General features: G+C 70.2%; 1 protein-coding gene across 1 annotated transcript; it reads left to right on the top strand.

Moving 5' to 3' along the window:
* Positions 1–1,352: 1,352 nt before the first annotated feature.
* AKAP17A (A-kinase anchoring protein 17A) lies at positions 1,353–15,062 on the top strand. Its single transcript, XM_058712785.1, has 5 exons — positions 1,353–1,526; positions 7,455–8,232; positions 8,976–9,124; positions 12,108–12,348; positions 14,091–15,062. The coding sequence occupies exons 2-5, from the start codon at positions 7,471–7,473 to the stop codon at positions 15,054–15,056; spliced, it is 2,118 nt and encodes a 705-aa protein (XP_058568768.1). The 5' UTR covers positions 1,353–1,526; positions 7,455–7,470; the 3' UTR covers positions 15,057–15,062.
* Positions 15,063–15,794: the final 732 nt, after the last annotated feature.

The following is a 15,794-nucleotide window of genomic DNA, read 5'->3' on the forward strand; positions in this document are numbered from 1 at the left end:
CGTTTCTTCAGTGTGCACGTTCAGAAGGAGTATCTCATTTCTTAATTTGCTTTGCAAATGCTTCAGAGAGCAGAGGAGAAAATCAGTTTCCAAATTTAACAGTTCCCGAGGGAAACACGCCATCGTTGAGTTGTGGGCAGCCTCGGGGAGAAGGTTTTAACGAGAACCCCAAACATCTCTCTATTCCCAAGAGGAAGGAGAAACCAAAGACAGAGGCACAGCCCCACTGAGAAGCTTGCCTGGGTTCAAACAGTGTTCCCATTTCTGAGGGACCCCAGACCATCTGTTTCCTCCTCATGAGGAGGACCTCGTGATCATATCAGTTTGCATGGTCAGCTCATTAGCAGGACAACATGACTCACACAGAGCACCCCCACACCCATCCAGGAGCCCACTTGACCTCAGGGTCCCCTCACCCCTCTCCCTTCCCCCTCGGAAGCAAATGCTTCAGTGTTGGCGCTCCGTGTTGAACAATGGAGGGTCTGTGTACTTGGTGTCCACCCTGGATTTTCACTATGCAGACTTGTGACATGGTGGAAGCATCAGCGGGGGAGTTTAATGGATTGTAACTTTTAATCTGTAATGACATTACGTCATTACACATAGGTATATTGTTATTGAAAAACCGTATATTACATGTGAAATGCATTGCGTCTTGAGATACTGTATTTGAGGCATGAGAAGGACGTGCCTCCGGCAGCACCTGGCATAATGTGGGAGCTTACTGAATTCTAATTTGTTAGCTTATAATTATGTTATGCCATTATACGTTGGCATATTATTGTTTAAAAAACATATATATATCACGTGTAAAAGGCATCATATGTTGGTATTTAAATCTTATGTATTTGAAAACCAGTTATACCAAAGTAAGAAACATGAAATTGCTCAAGTATGGAAATATTATGCACTTGTTACATATTCCTATGTAATTGTATACTATAGTCTACTTATATTTCAGGAGGGACATAGACGGTGAGTAAAAGTAACTAAAGAGTAAATAGGAGACTTAGAGGCCGATCTTACTGCTGTGTTCCGTACGATGGACGATTATACTGGAAATTCAGACAGAAGCACGGGCCCGTCCCCTGCTCGGCTCCAGGCAGAGGACGGAGCTGCGCCGCCCCAGGTGAGGCCTCCGGCTGGACGCGGGGACAGGTGGCGGCTGGGGGGGGGAGGGGGGGCCGCGGAGCGTACTGGCTCAGCCGCGCACGCGCAGTGCCAAGCCAGGGCCGGCCCGCCCTCACCCGGGGCCTCCCGGAAGTCCCGCCCCAAGGGGCGGGGCCAGGGCCGGCCGGCATAACGGGGAGCTGCCGCGCGGCCGCTTCCGCGGGCACGAGCGCCGGAAGCGGAAATGCGTCACAGGGGCGGGCGGGCGGCGGCGACGGCGGGTGGCGTCTGGGGCGCCTCCGGCGGACGGTGGCGGCGCCGGGCAGAGAGGCCGCGGCTGCCGGGGTCGTCGGGGGACGGCGGTGAGCTCGGGCCTGGGCGGCGGCGGCCGGGGGCGCAAGCGGAGCCCCGCGCCGGTAAGCGACGACCTGCGACCACCCTCTTCCGCGAACCGGGCCGGGGGGGTCCGGCGGGCCGTGGTCTTCGGGGTCCGGGGGTCCGGGGTCTGCGAGGGCCGGGGGCTCCGGGGGGACGGGGTCTGCGAGGGCCGGGGGCTCCGGGGGGACGGGGTCTGCGAGGGCCGGGGGCTCTGGGGAGACGGGGTCTGCGAGGGCCGGGGGCTCCGGGGGGACGGGGTCTGCGAGGGCCGGGGGTTCCGGGGGGACGGGGTCTGCGAGGGCCGGGGGCTCTGGGGAGACGGGGTCTGTGAGGGCCGGGGGCTCCGGAGGGCCGGGGTCTGTGAGGGTCGGGGGCTCTGGGGCGACGGGGTCTGCGAGGGTTGGGGGATTGGGGGGTCTGGGGTCTGAGAAGTTCGGGGGCTCTGAGGGGACGGGGACTCCGGGGGTCCGGGGTCTTGAGGGCCGGGTGCTTTGGGGGGACGGGGGCTCCGGGGCTCCGGGGTCTGCGAGGGTCAGGGGCTCCGGAGGGCTGGGGGCTTCGGGGGTCCAGGGTCTGCGAGAGCCGGGTGCTTTGGGGGGACGGGGGGTCCGGGTCTGCGAGGGCCAGGGGCTCTGGAGGGATGGGGCGTCTGGGGTCTGCGAGGGTCGAGGTTTCTGGGGTCTGCGAGGGCCAGGGGCTCTGGGGAGACGGGGTCTTTGGGTGTCCGGGTCTGTGAGGTCTGGGGACTTTAGGGGCTCGGGGACTCTGGGGGTCTGGGTCTCTGCCTCTTAGTGGATTGAGGTCTTTGAGGGCCGGGTGCTTTGGGGGACAGGGGGTCCGGGGTCTGCGAGGGTTGGGGGATTAGGGGGTCTGGGGTCTGAGAAGTTCGGGGGCTCTGAGGGGACGGGGACTCCGGGGGTCCGGGGTCTTGAGGGCCGGGTGCTTTGGGGGGACGGGGGCTCCGGGGCTCCGGGGTCTGCGAGGGTCGGGGGCTCCGGAGGGCTGGGGTCTGTGAGGGCTGGGGGCTTCTGGGGTCCAGGGTTTGCGAGAGCCGGGGGCTCCGGGGGGACGGGGTCTGTGAGGGTTGGGGGTTCTGGGGGTCCGGGGTCTGTGAGGGCCGGGTGCTTTGGGTGACGGGGGGTCCAGGATCTGAGAGGGCCAGGGGCTCTGGGGGGATGGGGGGTCTGAGGTCTGCGAGGGTAGGGGCTCTGGGGGGACGGGGTCTTTGGGGGTCCTGGTCTGTGAGGGCTGGGGACTTTAGGGGCTTGGGGACTCTGGGGGTCTGGGATCTCTGAGGGTCTCAGCCTCTGGGTGGATTGAGGTCTGTGAGGGCTGGGGGCTCTGGGGGGACGGGGGCTTGGGGGGGTCCAGGGTCTGCAAGGGCCGGGGCCCCGGTGGACGGGGTCTGTGAGGGCTGGTGGCTCTGGGGGGATGGGGTCTTTGGGGGTCCGGGTCTGTGAGGGCTGGGGACTTTAGGGGCTCGGGGACTCTGGGCTCTCAGCCTCTTAGTGGATTGAGGTCTGTGAGGGCCGGGTGCTTTGGGGGGACAGGGTCTTTGGGGGTCCGGGTCTGTGAGGGCTGGGGACTTTAGGGGCTCGGGGACTCTGGGCTCTCAGCCTCTTAGTGGATTGAGGTCTGTGAGGGCCGGGTGCTTTGGGGGGACAGGGTCTTTGGGTGTCCGGGTCTGTGAGGGCTGGGGACTTTAGGGGCTCGGGGACTCTGGGCTCTCAGCCTCTTAGTGGATTGAGGTCTGTGAGGGCCGGGTGCTTTGGGGGGATGGGGCGTCTGGGGTCTGCAAGGGTCGAGGTCTCTGGGGTCTGCGAGGGTAGGGGCTCTGGGGGGACGGGGTCTTTGGGGGTCCTGGTCTGTGAGGGCTGGGGACTTTAGGGGCTTGGGGACTCTGGGGGTCTGGGATCTCTGAGGGTCTCAGCCTCTGGGTGGATTGAGGTCTGTGAGGGCTGGGGGCTCTGGGGGGACGGGGGCTTGGGGGGGTCCAGGGTCTGCAAGGGCCGGGGCCCCGGTGGACGGGGTCTGTGAGGGCTGGTGGCTCTGGGGGGATGGGGTCTTTGGGGGTCCGGGTCTGTGAGGGCTGGGGACTTTAGGGGCTCGGGGACTCTGGGCTCTCAGCCTCTTAGTGGATTGAGGTCTGTGAGGGCCGGGTGCTTTGGGGGGACAGGGTCTTTGGGGGTCCTGGTCTGTGAGGGCTGGGGACTTTAGGGGCTTGGGGACTCTGGGGGTCTGGGATCTCTGAGGGTCTCAGCCTCTGGGTGGATTGAGGTCTGTGAGGGCTGGGGGCTCTGGGGGGACGGGGGCTTGGGGGGGTCCAGGGTCTGCAAGGGCCGGGGCCCCGGTGGACGGGGTCTGTGAGGGCTGGTGGCTCTGGGGGGATGGGGTCTTTGGGGGTCCGGGTCTGTGAGGGCTGGGGACTTTAGGGGCTCGGGGACTCTGGGCTCTCAGCCTCTTAGTGGATTGAGGTCTGTGAGGGCCGGGTGCTTTGGGGGGACAGGGTCTTTGGGGGTCCTGGTCTGTGAGGGCTGGGGACTTTCGGGGCTCGGGGACTCTGGGGGTCTGGGATCTCTGAGGGTCTCAGCCTCTGGGTGGATTGAGGTCTGTGAGGGCCGGGTGCTTTGGGGAGACAGGGGTCCAGGGTTTGCGAGGGCCAGGGGCTCTGGGGGGATGGGGGGTCTGGGTCTGTGAGGGTCGAGGTCTCTGGGGTCTGTGAGGGTAGGGGCTCTGGGGCACGGGGACTCCAGGGTTCCGGGGTCTTGAGGGCCGGGTGCTTTGGTGGGATGGGGGCTTGGGGGTCCGGGGTCTGCGAGGGCCGGGGGCCCCGGGGGACGGGGTCTGTGAGGGCTGGGGGCTCTGGGGGGATGGGGCGTCTGGGGTCTGCGAGGGTAGAGGTCTCTGGGGTCTGCGAGGGTAGGGGCTCTGGGGGGACGGGGTCTTTGGGGGTCCTGGTCTGTGAGGGCTGGGGACTTTAGGGGCTTGGGGACTCTGGGGGTCTGGGATCTCTGAGGGTCTCAGCCTCTGGGTGGATTGAGGTCTGTGAGGGCCGGGTGCTTTGGGGGACGTGGGCTTTGGGGGTCCAGGGTCTGTGAGGGCTGGGGGCTCTAGGGGGACGGCGGCTCCGGGGTCTTCGAGGGCCAGGGTCACGGGGTCTTTGGGGTCCAGGGTTCACGAGGGTCGGGGGGACCGGGTCTGCGAGGGCTGGGGGGACGGGTGCTCTGGGGTCTGCCAGGGCCAGGGGCTCTGGGGGGACGTGGTCTCTGGGGTCCGGGGTCTGCGAGGGTCGGGGGCCCGGGGGGAAGGGGTCTGTGAGGGATGGGGGCTCTGAGGGGACGTGGGCTCTGGGGGGACGGGGGCTCCGGGGTCTGCGAGGGCCAGGGTCACGGGGTCTTTGGGGTCCGGGGTTCACGAGGGTCGGGGAGACTGGGTCTGCGAGGGCTGGGGGACGGGTGCTCTGGGGTCCGGGGTCTGCGAGGGTCGGGGCCCGGGGGGAAGGGGTCTGTGAGGGATGGGGGCTCTGAGGGGACGTGGGCTCTGGGGGGACGGGGGCTCCGGGGTCTGCGAGGGCCAGGGTCACGGGGTCTTTGGGGTCTGGGGTTCACGAGGGTCGGGGAGACTGGGTCTGCGAGGGCTGGGGGACGGGTGCTCTGGGGTCTGCCAGGGCCAGGGGCTCTGGGGGGACGTGGTCTCTGGGGTCCGGGGTCTGCGAGGGTCGGGGGCCCGGGGGGAAGGGGTCTGTGAGGGATGGGGGCTCTGAGGGGACGTGGGCTCTGGGGGGACGGGGGCTCCGGGGTCTGCGAGGGCCAGGGTCACGGGGTCTTTGGGGTCCGGGGTTCACGAGGGTCGGGGAGACTGGGTCTGCGAGGGCTGGGGGACGGGTGCTCTGGGGTCCGGGGTCTGCGAGGGTCGGGGCCCGGGGGGAAGGGGTCTGTGAGGGATGGGGGCTCTGAGGGGACGTGGGCTCTGGGGGGACGGGGGCTCCGGGGTCTGCGAGGGCCAGGGTCACGGGGTCTTTGGGGTCCGGGGTTCACGAGGGTCGGGGAGACTGGGTCTGCGAGGGCTGGGGGACGGGTGCTCTGGGGTCCGGGGTCTGCGAGGGTCGGGGGCCCGGGGGGAAGGGGTCTGTGAGGGATGGGGGCTCTGAGGGGACGTGGGCTCTGGGGGGACAGGGCCTCCGGGGTCTGCGAGAGCCAGCGTCATGGGGTCTTTGGGGGTCCGGGTCTGTGAGGACTGGGGGCTTTAGGGGCTCTGGAACTGTAGGGGTTCGGGGTCTCTGAGGGTCGCTGCCTCTGGGTGGTTTGAGGTCTGCGAGGGCCGGTGGTTCGGGGTCTGCGGGGGTCCTCGGGCACTGGGGAAGGGGATGAAGGCCGTGGAGTCCAGGGTTTGAGAGAGGGCGAGGGATGCCCTGGGGCTAGAGGCCGCGGGTGGGGTGGGGGCTGAAGCCTGGGAAGCCCTGGGTCTCGGGGAAGGGGCTGGAGGGGGGAGGTGATGCTGGCGTCTGTGGAGCTGGGTTCTCCGGGTCTCAGGGGCTCCTGGAGCCGGGGTCTGCTGGGGACCCAGGTCTGCAGGCCCGGGGCAGCCGTGGTCCTGGTGCGCGGGTCTCTGGGGCCGGTGGCAGGGGAGGGGGGCAGAGTGTGCCAGGGATGGGGGCTGGGAGCTCCAGTGGGTGGGGGTCTCAGGGCTGTGGGGGCTGGGGGCAGGGCTGGGGGCAGCAGGGATATGAGGCGGGCACTGGGGGCAGGGGCCTGTGAAGGCGAAGGACTGGGCGGTGCTGGAGAGACTGAGGGCGGTGGAGAGGCCAAGCGTCCTGGGGCAGCCGGTGTGGCCTGGAGGCCATGGCCCAGGGGTGGGGGGATGGGCTTGTCCTGGGGCGTTGCGGGGCTGGGGTCCCCAGGGTAATGTTCCGTGGACGCCAGAGCTTGGGGTCGGGCAGCTGGGGGTGGGGGAGTGGCGTCACAGGGGGTGGGGTTGTGGAGGGGTGACGCGGGCCCCAGGGGAGGTGGGTAGCAGGCGACCGGGGTGGGGGTGCTGCGCTGTGTGGCCCTTGGTGTCCTGGGGCAGGTGTTGGGTCGCAGCCAAGGCCAGAGCCTGTCGCCCGTGCCCCGGACTGTGCCTTGTCCCAGCACCCGGCCGTGTGGGGGCCGCTCCCCGGGGGCCGTGCCTCAGGGCCTCGCCACAAGCCTGGGAGGGCGCCGCCCGTGGGTGGGGGCGTGGGTGGGGGCGGGAGCAGGCACCTGTATTGTTTGGGTTCCTGTGGCGGAGCCTGGCTTTCCGGTGGGGGAAGACCCCTCCCCCCCCCCCCCGCCCCCCAACCCCGGTCAGCCCAGTGGGGAAGTGTTGCCCGGAGAAGGCGGGGGAGGACAGGTGCGCCCTGGGAGCTGCTGGCTCGGGAGGGGCCCTGCGCTTGTCGCTCGGCCTCGGGCAAGCAGGACACAGCGCCAGTGCCAGAGTCACTGAAGCTGACGCTTCCGATCTTGTCTCGGCCAGAAACTTCCTTCCTGTTCCTGTGGGGCCCCATCCTCCATCCACGCTGCGGGAGGGAGCCGGGAGCCCTGCCCCGCCCTGCCCCGCGCTCTCCCGTCCTGCCTGCAGCCGCAGGGGCGCGCGCGGGACGGTTCCGGGGCCGTGCGTGCGTGCGTGCGTGTGCCCGCTGCGGCGGTGGGGGTGACAGCTGTCCCCGCCCACTCGACGCCCTGCGGCCCTGGGAGACCCGCTCCTGCAGGCTGCCTGCGGCTGGGCGCCCACCGCCGCTTGGCCGCTAGGCTCTTCCGATGGTGTCTCACCCCCGTTTTCTGTTCCCTTCGGTTCAAGGAGACAGAACCTCGTCTCAGGCGGCCGCGGCTTTTGATGAGACAAACGCAGACTCGTGTGTCCCCTGGCGGCCCGCGGACAGCGCGGACCCTCGCCCCGGCCCTGACCGCCGCCGTGTGTGTGTGTGTGTGTGTGTGTGTGTGTTTCAGGCCCCAGCACCCGGCTATGGCCGCGGCCACCATAGTGCACGACACGTCTGAGGCGGTGGAGCTGTGCCCCCCGTACGGCCTGTACCTGAAGCCCATCACCAAGATGACCATCAGCGTGGCGCTGCCGCAGCTGAAGCAGCCGGGCAAGTCCATCTCCAACTGGGAGGTGATGGAGAGGCTGAAGGCCATGGTGCAGCACCACCAGTTCTCCACGCTGCGCATCTCCAAGAGCACCATGGACTTCATCCGCTTCGAGGGCGAGGTGGAGAACCGCAGCCTGGTCAAGGCCTTCCTGGCCTGCCTGGACGGCAAGACCATCAAGCTCAGCGGCTTCTCCGACATCCTCAAGGTGCGCGCGGCCGAGTTCAGGATCGACTTCCCCACGCGCCACGACTGGGACTCGTTCTTCCGCGACGCCAAGGACATGAACGAGACGCTGCCGGGCGAGCGGCCCGACACCATCCACCTGGAGGGCCTGCCCTGCAAGTGGTTCGCGCTCAAGGACTCGGGCTCCGAGAAGCCCAGCGAGGAGGTGCTGGTCAAGGTGTTCGAGAAGTTCGGGGCGATCCGCAACGTGGACATCCCCATGCTGGACCCCTACCGCGAGGAGATGACCGGCCGCAACTTCCACACCTTCAGTTTCGGGGGCCACCTCAACTTCGAGGCGTACGTGCAGTACCGCGAGTACGTGGGCTTCATCCAGGCCATGAGCGCCCTGCGCGGCATGAAGCTCATGTACAAGGGCGAGGACGGCAAGGCCGTGGCCTGCAACATCAAGGTGAGCGCCCGCCCCCCCCCCGGGCCTGTCTCGCGGCCGCGCGCACGCACGCACGCACGCAGGTGGCTCTCCGGCAAGGCGGCCGCAGGCCCGGCCAGCGCAGGTGCAGGTGAAACCAGCGGCCACACGCACTCGGCCTTGGACACAGCCGCATCCGGACGCCGATGTGAGAGCATTTCCGTGTGGGGGACGGGGAGACAGGCGGAGACCCTCGCCGCCGAAGCACCCCGAAACCGTGCCCCAGCCGGGCCGCGGGCCTCCCCAGCGTCCCCGTCACCCGGGGCCGAGGGTCCCCTGTACCGCCACCACCTCGCACTGGGGTCGGCCTCGCCGGCCTCCTGGACGACCCGGGGGGCCGCGTGCCCCTGTGAGCGCTGGCCGTCCTCGTTGGCGGAGGCAGACGCGCCGTGGCGGCCTCGGCCAGAGCGCGCGGTGGGATCCCGCCGGCACGCTGCGAGACCGCCCGTCGTCACAGGGGGGCTTTGTGTTTTCACGTAATCGCTGAGGCCGGGTCACGTTGCGGCTTCGCCGGGAAGCTCAGTCCCCGGCCACGAAGGGAGCGTGTGCCGTCGGGGGCGTCCGCGGGCGCCCGGCCCCACGCGGCGGCCGAGACCCGCGCTCGCTCCCCGGCAGGGCTCCGCGGAGCGAGCGCGCTGCGTGCGGCGCGGCCCAGCCGGCCGCCGTCGGGTGAGGCCCGCTCCCGCTCGTGGCGAACCCTGCTCCGTGCCGCCCTCCGCCCGCAGGTTTCCTTCGACTCCACCAAGCACCTGAGCGACGCCTCCATTAAGAAACGGCAGCTCGAGAGGCAAAAGCTGCAGGAGCTGGAGCAGCAGAGGGAGGAGCAGAAGCGCAGAGAGAAGGAGGCCGAGGAGAGGCAGAGGGCGGAAGAAAGGTACGTGCGCGCCCGCGGGGCCTGCCTGCTCGCGCGCGCCCGGGCACCGCGCTTCCGGGCGCGGGCTCGAGCGCGCGCGTGCCTGGCCGTTCACGCGCGTGTGGCCGCGTGTGTGCACGTGTGCGGGAGTCTGTGTGCAAGTGTGTGCGTGCACGTGTGCACACGTCCTCCACACACGGCCGCTGTGCTCGCTGTCCTGTGCGCGAGATGCTGGCCAAGTCCGGTCTTTGGCCTGTCTCCCCAGCTTCGTGGGTTTCGCAGGCGCGTTTTCCGCCTTCGGCGAGTGTGCAGCTTAGATGTGTCGGGCCTGCTGGGTTCGCCCGTTACCAGCGGAGATCGTCTCTGCGTCGCGAGCGCTCGGCGTCTCCCCTGCGGCCGCGTGCGGGCTGTGTTCTGACCTTCCTCCTGACGCGGAGGAAGGCGTGTCCGGACCTCCTTTCGGCAGCGGACTCAAGCCCCGACCGGCCGCAAGAGCCCTGGCCCAGCTCTGCGCCCGCCCCGAGGACAGTCGGCCTGCTGGCCCGGGGATGGCCTGACGGGCACCGGGAGACGCGGCGGGCGGGGCTGGGGTCTGGGGCGGCCGAGGGGGGGTGGTGGGGTGCGTGCCGGCCGCCTCGCGGTGCTGCAGGGCCCCACCTGCGGGATGCGGGCGGGGGGGGGGGGGGGGCTCCCAGAGAAACAGGCTCCCCAGGCAGCGGCTCTGGGTCGGCAGAGGCGGGAGGCTTCGTGAGGCGCTCCGCGGCGTGCGGAGCAGCGGGGCCGCTGGGGCCCCGTCAGTACGCGCGAGCCTGCGACCGCTCGCTCCCCGAGCCCCCGGGCCGTCACTCGCACGCGCCTGCCTTTGTGCCCACGCGTCCCCTCCAGCGTGCCCTCACCTGCCCCCTCGTGTGCCTCCCCTCGCGCCCCCGCCTGCCCTCACGTACACACTTGTCGCACACGCGCTGCCGTCACCTGCCCTCTTGTGCCTCTCCTCGCACACACGCCTACCCTGGCCAGCGTGCCTCCTTTGCACACCTGCCCTTGCACACGCACGCCTGTCGCGTCCCACGAAATACTGGGAAGTTTCAAGAGGCCGGGTCTTGGACCATGTCCGTGGGAGGAAGTGGGCACGTGGCCCTCAGCACGAGCTGCCCCGTGTGCTGGGCCAGAGACACGGGGAGGACCGAGGGATCCCGGACAGTGGGCGGTGCCTCCTCTGTGGCCGCTGACGCTTGGACGCGAGGTGCTAGCTGGGGAGGGGGCCGCGCCTTTCCCACAGAGGGTGCTTCCCCGGCCTGCGTGTGCAGGCTGCCCCCTGGGGAGCCCGGCCGCTGTTCTCGGTCCCGGGTGCGCGTGCACGTGGCTGGTTGGCTTCCACGCAGGACTGGAGCTTGGATGCTGCGTCCTGTCTTGGGAGGTGGGGAGCACGGGGCCTCGGACCTCGTGGGGCCCAGACACGTGGTTTGGTTCACTCTTTGGGGGGGGGGGGGGGCTAAGACAGGCGGTGTGGTGGGTTCTGACCTGTGGGGCCTGGACGGATGCTGAGCTGGGCCCCGACCTGTGGGGCCTGGACACGGGTGCTAGGGAGCCCTGGTACACCTCCCTCTGTGGGAGGTGTGGCCCTGGGTCTGTTCCCACCTCCCAGTGTGAGGCCCCAGCTTCCTTGTGGGTCGTGAGGGGGTTGGGGACCTACGTGCGTCCTGATCCCCGGGCCCTGTTCGCTGTGTTGCACGTCTGCATGTCTGCAGTGCCCAGGACTGGCCTTGCCCTTCCGCGGCCTGGACGTGTCCCACCTGGGCTCCTGGTGGTCTCGCGCTCTGCGTCTCGTCCTGCCCAGGGCAGCTGGGACTTTTCCTACCGTGTTCCTTGGGGTTGGACTCACGCTGCCATCAAGGTGCACATGAGGGTGGTTCACCCGGGGCTCTTTCCGACCTGGCCCTGGGTCTCCTGCTTACGTTAGGGGTCTCTTGGTGCGGACCCCCTGCCTCTGGCCGAGCACAGACGACCTAGGCTGCTGGGCGGCCCGTGGGCTTGGTGGAAAGGGAAGCAGTCGTCTCCAGGTGCTTTTTCTCTGGTGACGTCACAGGAGTTCCTTAAACTCCGTCAGCAGGTCCGCTCCCTCAGGGACCCCCTGATCCTGGGGGTCACAGCCTGGTATTCCCCGTGCTGGGTTTTTTGTCATAGTGACTTTGCCTTTTCCAGACTCTGGAGCAAAGGGGTTCGTAGGTGCATCGTCTGTTGTGTGTGGTCTTTCCCGTAGCTTGGTGCTTCCAGAACCTTCTGCGTGCCTTTGCTCACGGGTCCTCCGTTCAGTGTAGGGACTCCCACAGCCTCTCTGGAGCCCCAGTGATGGGGCTTTGTGCACCCTGCCAGCACCTCGGAGTATCAGTCGTGCGCTGAGCAGTTGTTTCTGCGTGGAAGGCTGTGTGCAGTGAGCGAGCATGTTGTCTGTGCGCCGCGGTGTCCTCTGGGCCAGGTCGCGGGTGTCGCGCGCGGCGGGTCCCACTCACCAGCACGGGGGTGCGCGCGCGGCGGGCCCTCCGGGCAGCACGCGGGCGCACACGAGGCTCCCGTCTGGCCTCTGTTCGTCCGTGGCGTGGGTGGCCGTTCTCCCTGCGGTACGTGCCCGTTTCTGTGTGGGAGCACTGCCGCGTGCCAGGGGTCCCGGGGGTGGCCCTGCCTGCCGCTGCGGCGGGGGGGGGGGGGGGGGTCCTCGGCGCGCCGGCCTCTCCCCCAAATGCTGTGTGTCGTTGAGAAGCAGGTTCCGTGTCGCGAGGCCCGCCCATCGGTCGCGTCCTTCACGGCGTCCGGTTCCCCAGCGAGACCTGCCCTCCGGAGGCTCCGGGGGCCTCCTGCGCGGATCCTCGGGTCCCGCCGCGGCCCGCGTGCGGACGCGCGTTGGAACAGCGGGTGTCGCGCCCGCCCCCCGCCCCCCGCCCCCCGCCGGCGCCCCCGCCGTGCTGAGGTCCGTCGTGCTGAGCGGTGCCGCGCGCTTGTCGTGCAGGAAGCAGAAGGAGCTGGAGGAGCTGGAGCGGGAGCGGAAGCGGGAGGAGAAGGTGCGGCGCCGGGAGCAGAAGCAGCGGGACCGCGAGCTGCGCCGCCAGCAGAAGAAGCTGGAGAAGCAGCAGGCGGAGGAGCAGCGGAAGCTGCACGAGAAGATCCGGCTGGAGGAGCGGAAGCTGCTGCTGGCGCAGCGGAACCTGCAGTCCATCCGCCTGGTGGCTGAGCTGCTGAGCAGGGCCAAGGTAGGCGGGGCGCGCGGGGGCGCGCGGGGGCGGGCGCGCGCGCGTCCTGGTCCTGCAGCCCGGTGGGGGGGGGGGGGGCGCGGCGGGGGGCGGGGCCGGCGGGGGGCGGGGCGGGGCCGGCGGGGGGGCGGGGCCCGCGCCAGGGCGCCTCCCCGCGGCTGCTCGCCGCCCCGCGCCACCGCGCGCGTCTCAATACGCCGGCCGCGCCGCCGGCTGCTACTTGCCGGCCTCCCGGCCTCGTCGCGGGCGCCAGAACGCGCGCCCCAGGCTCACGGGGCGCGGAGCACTTTGGGCGCAACCGCGGGCACACCGCCCGGGCGCTGGGGCGCAGGCTCGCCGGGTCCCCCAGAGGGAGGGCGCGACCGAGCTCGAGGAGGGTCTCCCAGCCCCCGGGGCTCCCCTCCTGCTGCACGCAGTCTTCCCCGGGGCCCCTCGGGACAGGGGGCTCTGCTGTGACCCCACAGGCAACGTCCCGGGCGACGGAACAGCCGGCTCTGCTGTGACCCCATGGGCCAGCAGCTGGGGCGACGGGTCAAGGGTCCTTGCTGTGACCCCACGGGCCAGCGGCCAGGTCGATGGGACAGGCGGCTCTGCTGTGACCCCACGGGCCAGCAGCCGGGACCTTGGGGACAGGGGGCTCTGCTGTGACCCCACAGGCCAGCGGCCAGGGTGACGGGACAGGGGGCTCTGCTGTGACCCCACAGGCCAGTGGCCAGGGTGACAGGATGAGGTCTGCTGTGATACCCACAGGCCAGCGGCCGGGGCGGGGGGACAAGGGGCCTTGCTGTGACCCCATAGGCAATGGCCAGGGTGACGGGACAAGGGGCCTTGCTGTGACCCCACAGGCCAGCGACCAGGGCGCCGGGACAAGGGGCCTTGCTGTGACCCCACAGGCAGTGGTGACGGAGACCGGACAGGGGGCGCTCTGCTGTGACCCCACGGGCCAGCGGCCAGGGCGATGGGACAAGGGGCCTTGCCTTGACCCCACGGGCCAGCGGCCAGGGCCCTTGGGACAGGAGGCGCTCTGCTGTGACCCCAAAGGCCAGTGGGCAGGGCGACAGGACGGGGCGGTGCGGGCTGATCTTGGCGATGGAGAGCAGCGCCATGGCGTCCCCGGGGAGCTCAGGGCGGACCGCAGAGCCGGGCGGGGCCGCGTCCCTCCTCGCAGCCGCGGATCTGACAGCCAGTGCAGCACAAGAGGAGCGCCTTCGCGCCGCCTCGTTCCTCCCGCTCCTCCCAGAGGCCGGGCCAGAAGCCCCCGCGAGAGGCGGGGGCGGGGGACACGTGCGGACCTCGCCGGGCCCTCCTGGTGCTCGGCCAGGCTGCGTGTCCCCGCGGAGTCGGGCGCGGGGCGACCCCGTAACCTGTTGTCTAATTACAGTTGGGATAAGTCCCCGGGAAGGAGCCTGGCGGGCGCGCTGAGACGGGCCAGCTCCGCTCTCGGTTCATGGTGAATATTGAAGACGCTCGCCCAAGCGGCCGCGGCGGCGGATGTGCGCCCCGTCATCTCCGCTCCCCGTCGCGGGTGGCCGCGGGCGACCTCCCGGCGGGCCGGGGCCACGCCCCGCCCGCCAGCCCCGCCCCGCCCCGGGCCGCGTGCTTGTCGCCCGGGGTGGGGGGCGGGGGGTGCACCGCGGCCGGACCGCGCGCCCGGTACCCCTCCCCCCCCTCCCCCACCCCGGGCCTCGGCGCCAGCAGGCGGGTGCGGAGCCCCCACGCGCGCCTTCCCCTTTGTGCCGCAGGCCGTGAAGCTACAGGAGCAGGAGCACCGCGAGGAGGCGCTGCGGCTGCAGCGGCTGGAGGAGCGGCGGCGGCTGCAGGAGGCCGAGCTGCGGCGCGTGGAGGAGGAGAAGGAGCGCGCGCTGGGGCTGCAGCGCCGGGAGAGGGAGCTGCGCGAGCGGCTGCTCACCATCCTGCTGAGCAGGAAGCCCGACGAGCCGCCGGCGCGCGACGAGCTGGGCGTGGCGCACGCGGACCTGCTGCAGCCCGTGCTGGACATCCTGCACACGGTGTCGGCCGGCTGCGCGGGCGCCGCCGCCGCCGCTCTGCACCCCCTGGGGGCCCCGCCGGCCGCCGGCGCCCCGAAGCAGACGCCGCCGCGCCCGGACGCCGACGGCGCGCCCCGCGGCGTCAACGGCAGCCTGGCCGAGGGCGCGCCCTGCCGCGAAGGCCTGGGCGCGCGGCGCGGCGCGGCGGACGACGGCTCCCCGGACAAGCGCTGCCCCGGCGTCCTCGCCTGCATCCCCGACAACAACCAGCAGCCCAAGGCCGTGCCCGCCGCCGCCGCCGCCGCCTGTGAGCAGAGCGCGCCCAGGAAGGACGCGCGCTCCGAGCAAGACAAGTGCAACCGCGAGCCGAGCGGCGGCCGCGGCCGGGCCAGCGGGGGCCGCGGGGACGACGACAGGCACCAGCGGGAGCGCAGCCGGCCGCGGCGGGCGGGCAGCCGCGACGACGCGCGGACCCCCCGGAAGGAGCGGCGGCGCCACCGCAAGCACGCGCGCCCGGACGACAGTCCCCCGCGGCGCAGCGCCAGCCCCGAGCGCGCGCGCGCGCGCCGGTCCCACAGCAGAGAGCGCTCCAGCCGCCGGGAGCGCAGCCGGGACCGCAGGGGCGGCTCGGGGCGCAAGCGCAGCCGCCACCGCCGCGGGGACCGCGACCGCTCGCGCTCAGGGTCGCCCGGCCGGCACCGCAGCACCTGGAACAGGTAATGCAGGCCGTCCCGCCCCCCCCCCTCCTCGCCCCACTCCCACCCCACCCCACCCCCATCCCGCGAAGACCGGGACCGGGGAGCCGCCGCGGAGCGCACGGCCCCGGGGCCTCCCGGGCGGCTGGACCCCGTGCTTCCGGTGTCCCGTGGGCGGCGGCGGCGGCGGTGGCGGCGGCGGCGGCGGCCTGGGCCTCGCTCGCCAGCGTTAGTTTTCCCCGGAAACTGTTCATCTGATAGCTTTAACTTCACCACGTCCCTCGCAATCAGGGAGAGCGCGCCGGCCGGCGGCGGCCACCAGTGCGCAGCCGCCGCGCCGTTTCTGTCCCGCTCGGTGACTCCCGCGCGGGCAGCGACTGCACGCGAGGCCCGTGGCCCGTCGCTGGGGACAAACTGCGGAGGATACACGGCCGGGCCCCCCCACCCCGGGCCCCGAGAACTTGAGAGCGCCTTGCCCCGGTGCTGGTTTCGCGGGTTTTCCTTCGCAACTTCAGCTGCTCGGGAGGCGCGCTTGGGGGGTGCGCCGGCAGAACCCAGGGGTCCGGCCGGTGCCTGGCGGCCGCGTGCAGGCGGGCGGGTCCTGAAGGCGGGCAAGTCGCCACGTGCCGTCCCGCGCTCTTCCTCGCCTCACACACTTTCGCGTCGCAAACTGCTGACGAAGCCGGAAGGAAAAAAAAGAAGATGGGTCAAAAGCTTTGGTTCCTCCTCAAGAATTAGCGTGTGTGGTTTTTTTAAGAAGCTG

This window comes from Neofelis nebulosa, chromosome X (genome assembly GCF_028018385.1).
Source record: "Neofelis nebulosa isolate mNeoNeb1 chromosome X, mNeoNeb1.pri, whole genome shotgun sequence".
In the NCBI taxonomy this organism is placed as follows: domain Eukaryota; kingdom Metazoa; phylum Chordata; class Mammalia; order Carnivora; family Felidae; genus Neofelis; species Neofelis nebulosa.

Bases quoted from the DNA above. Each gene is read 5' to 3' on its own strand.
- AKAP17A (XM_058712785.1), top strand. From the start codon at position 7,471: ATGGCCGCGGCCACCATAGTGCACGACACGTCTGAGGCGGTGGAGCTG. The intron at 8,233-8,975 runs GTGAGCGCCCGC...CTCCGCCCGCAG, and splicing joins CCGTGGCCTGCAACATCAAG to GTTTCCTTCGACTCCACCAA. The intron at 12,349-14,090 runs GTAGGCGGGGCG...TTTGTGCCGCAG, and splicing joins AGCTGCTGAGCAGGGCCAAG to GCCGTGAAGCTACAGGAGCA.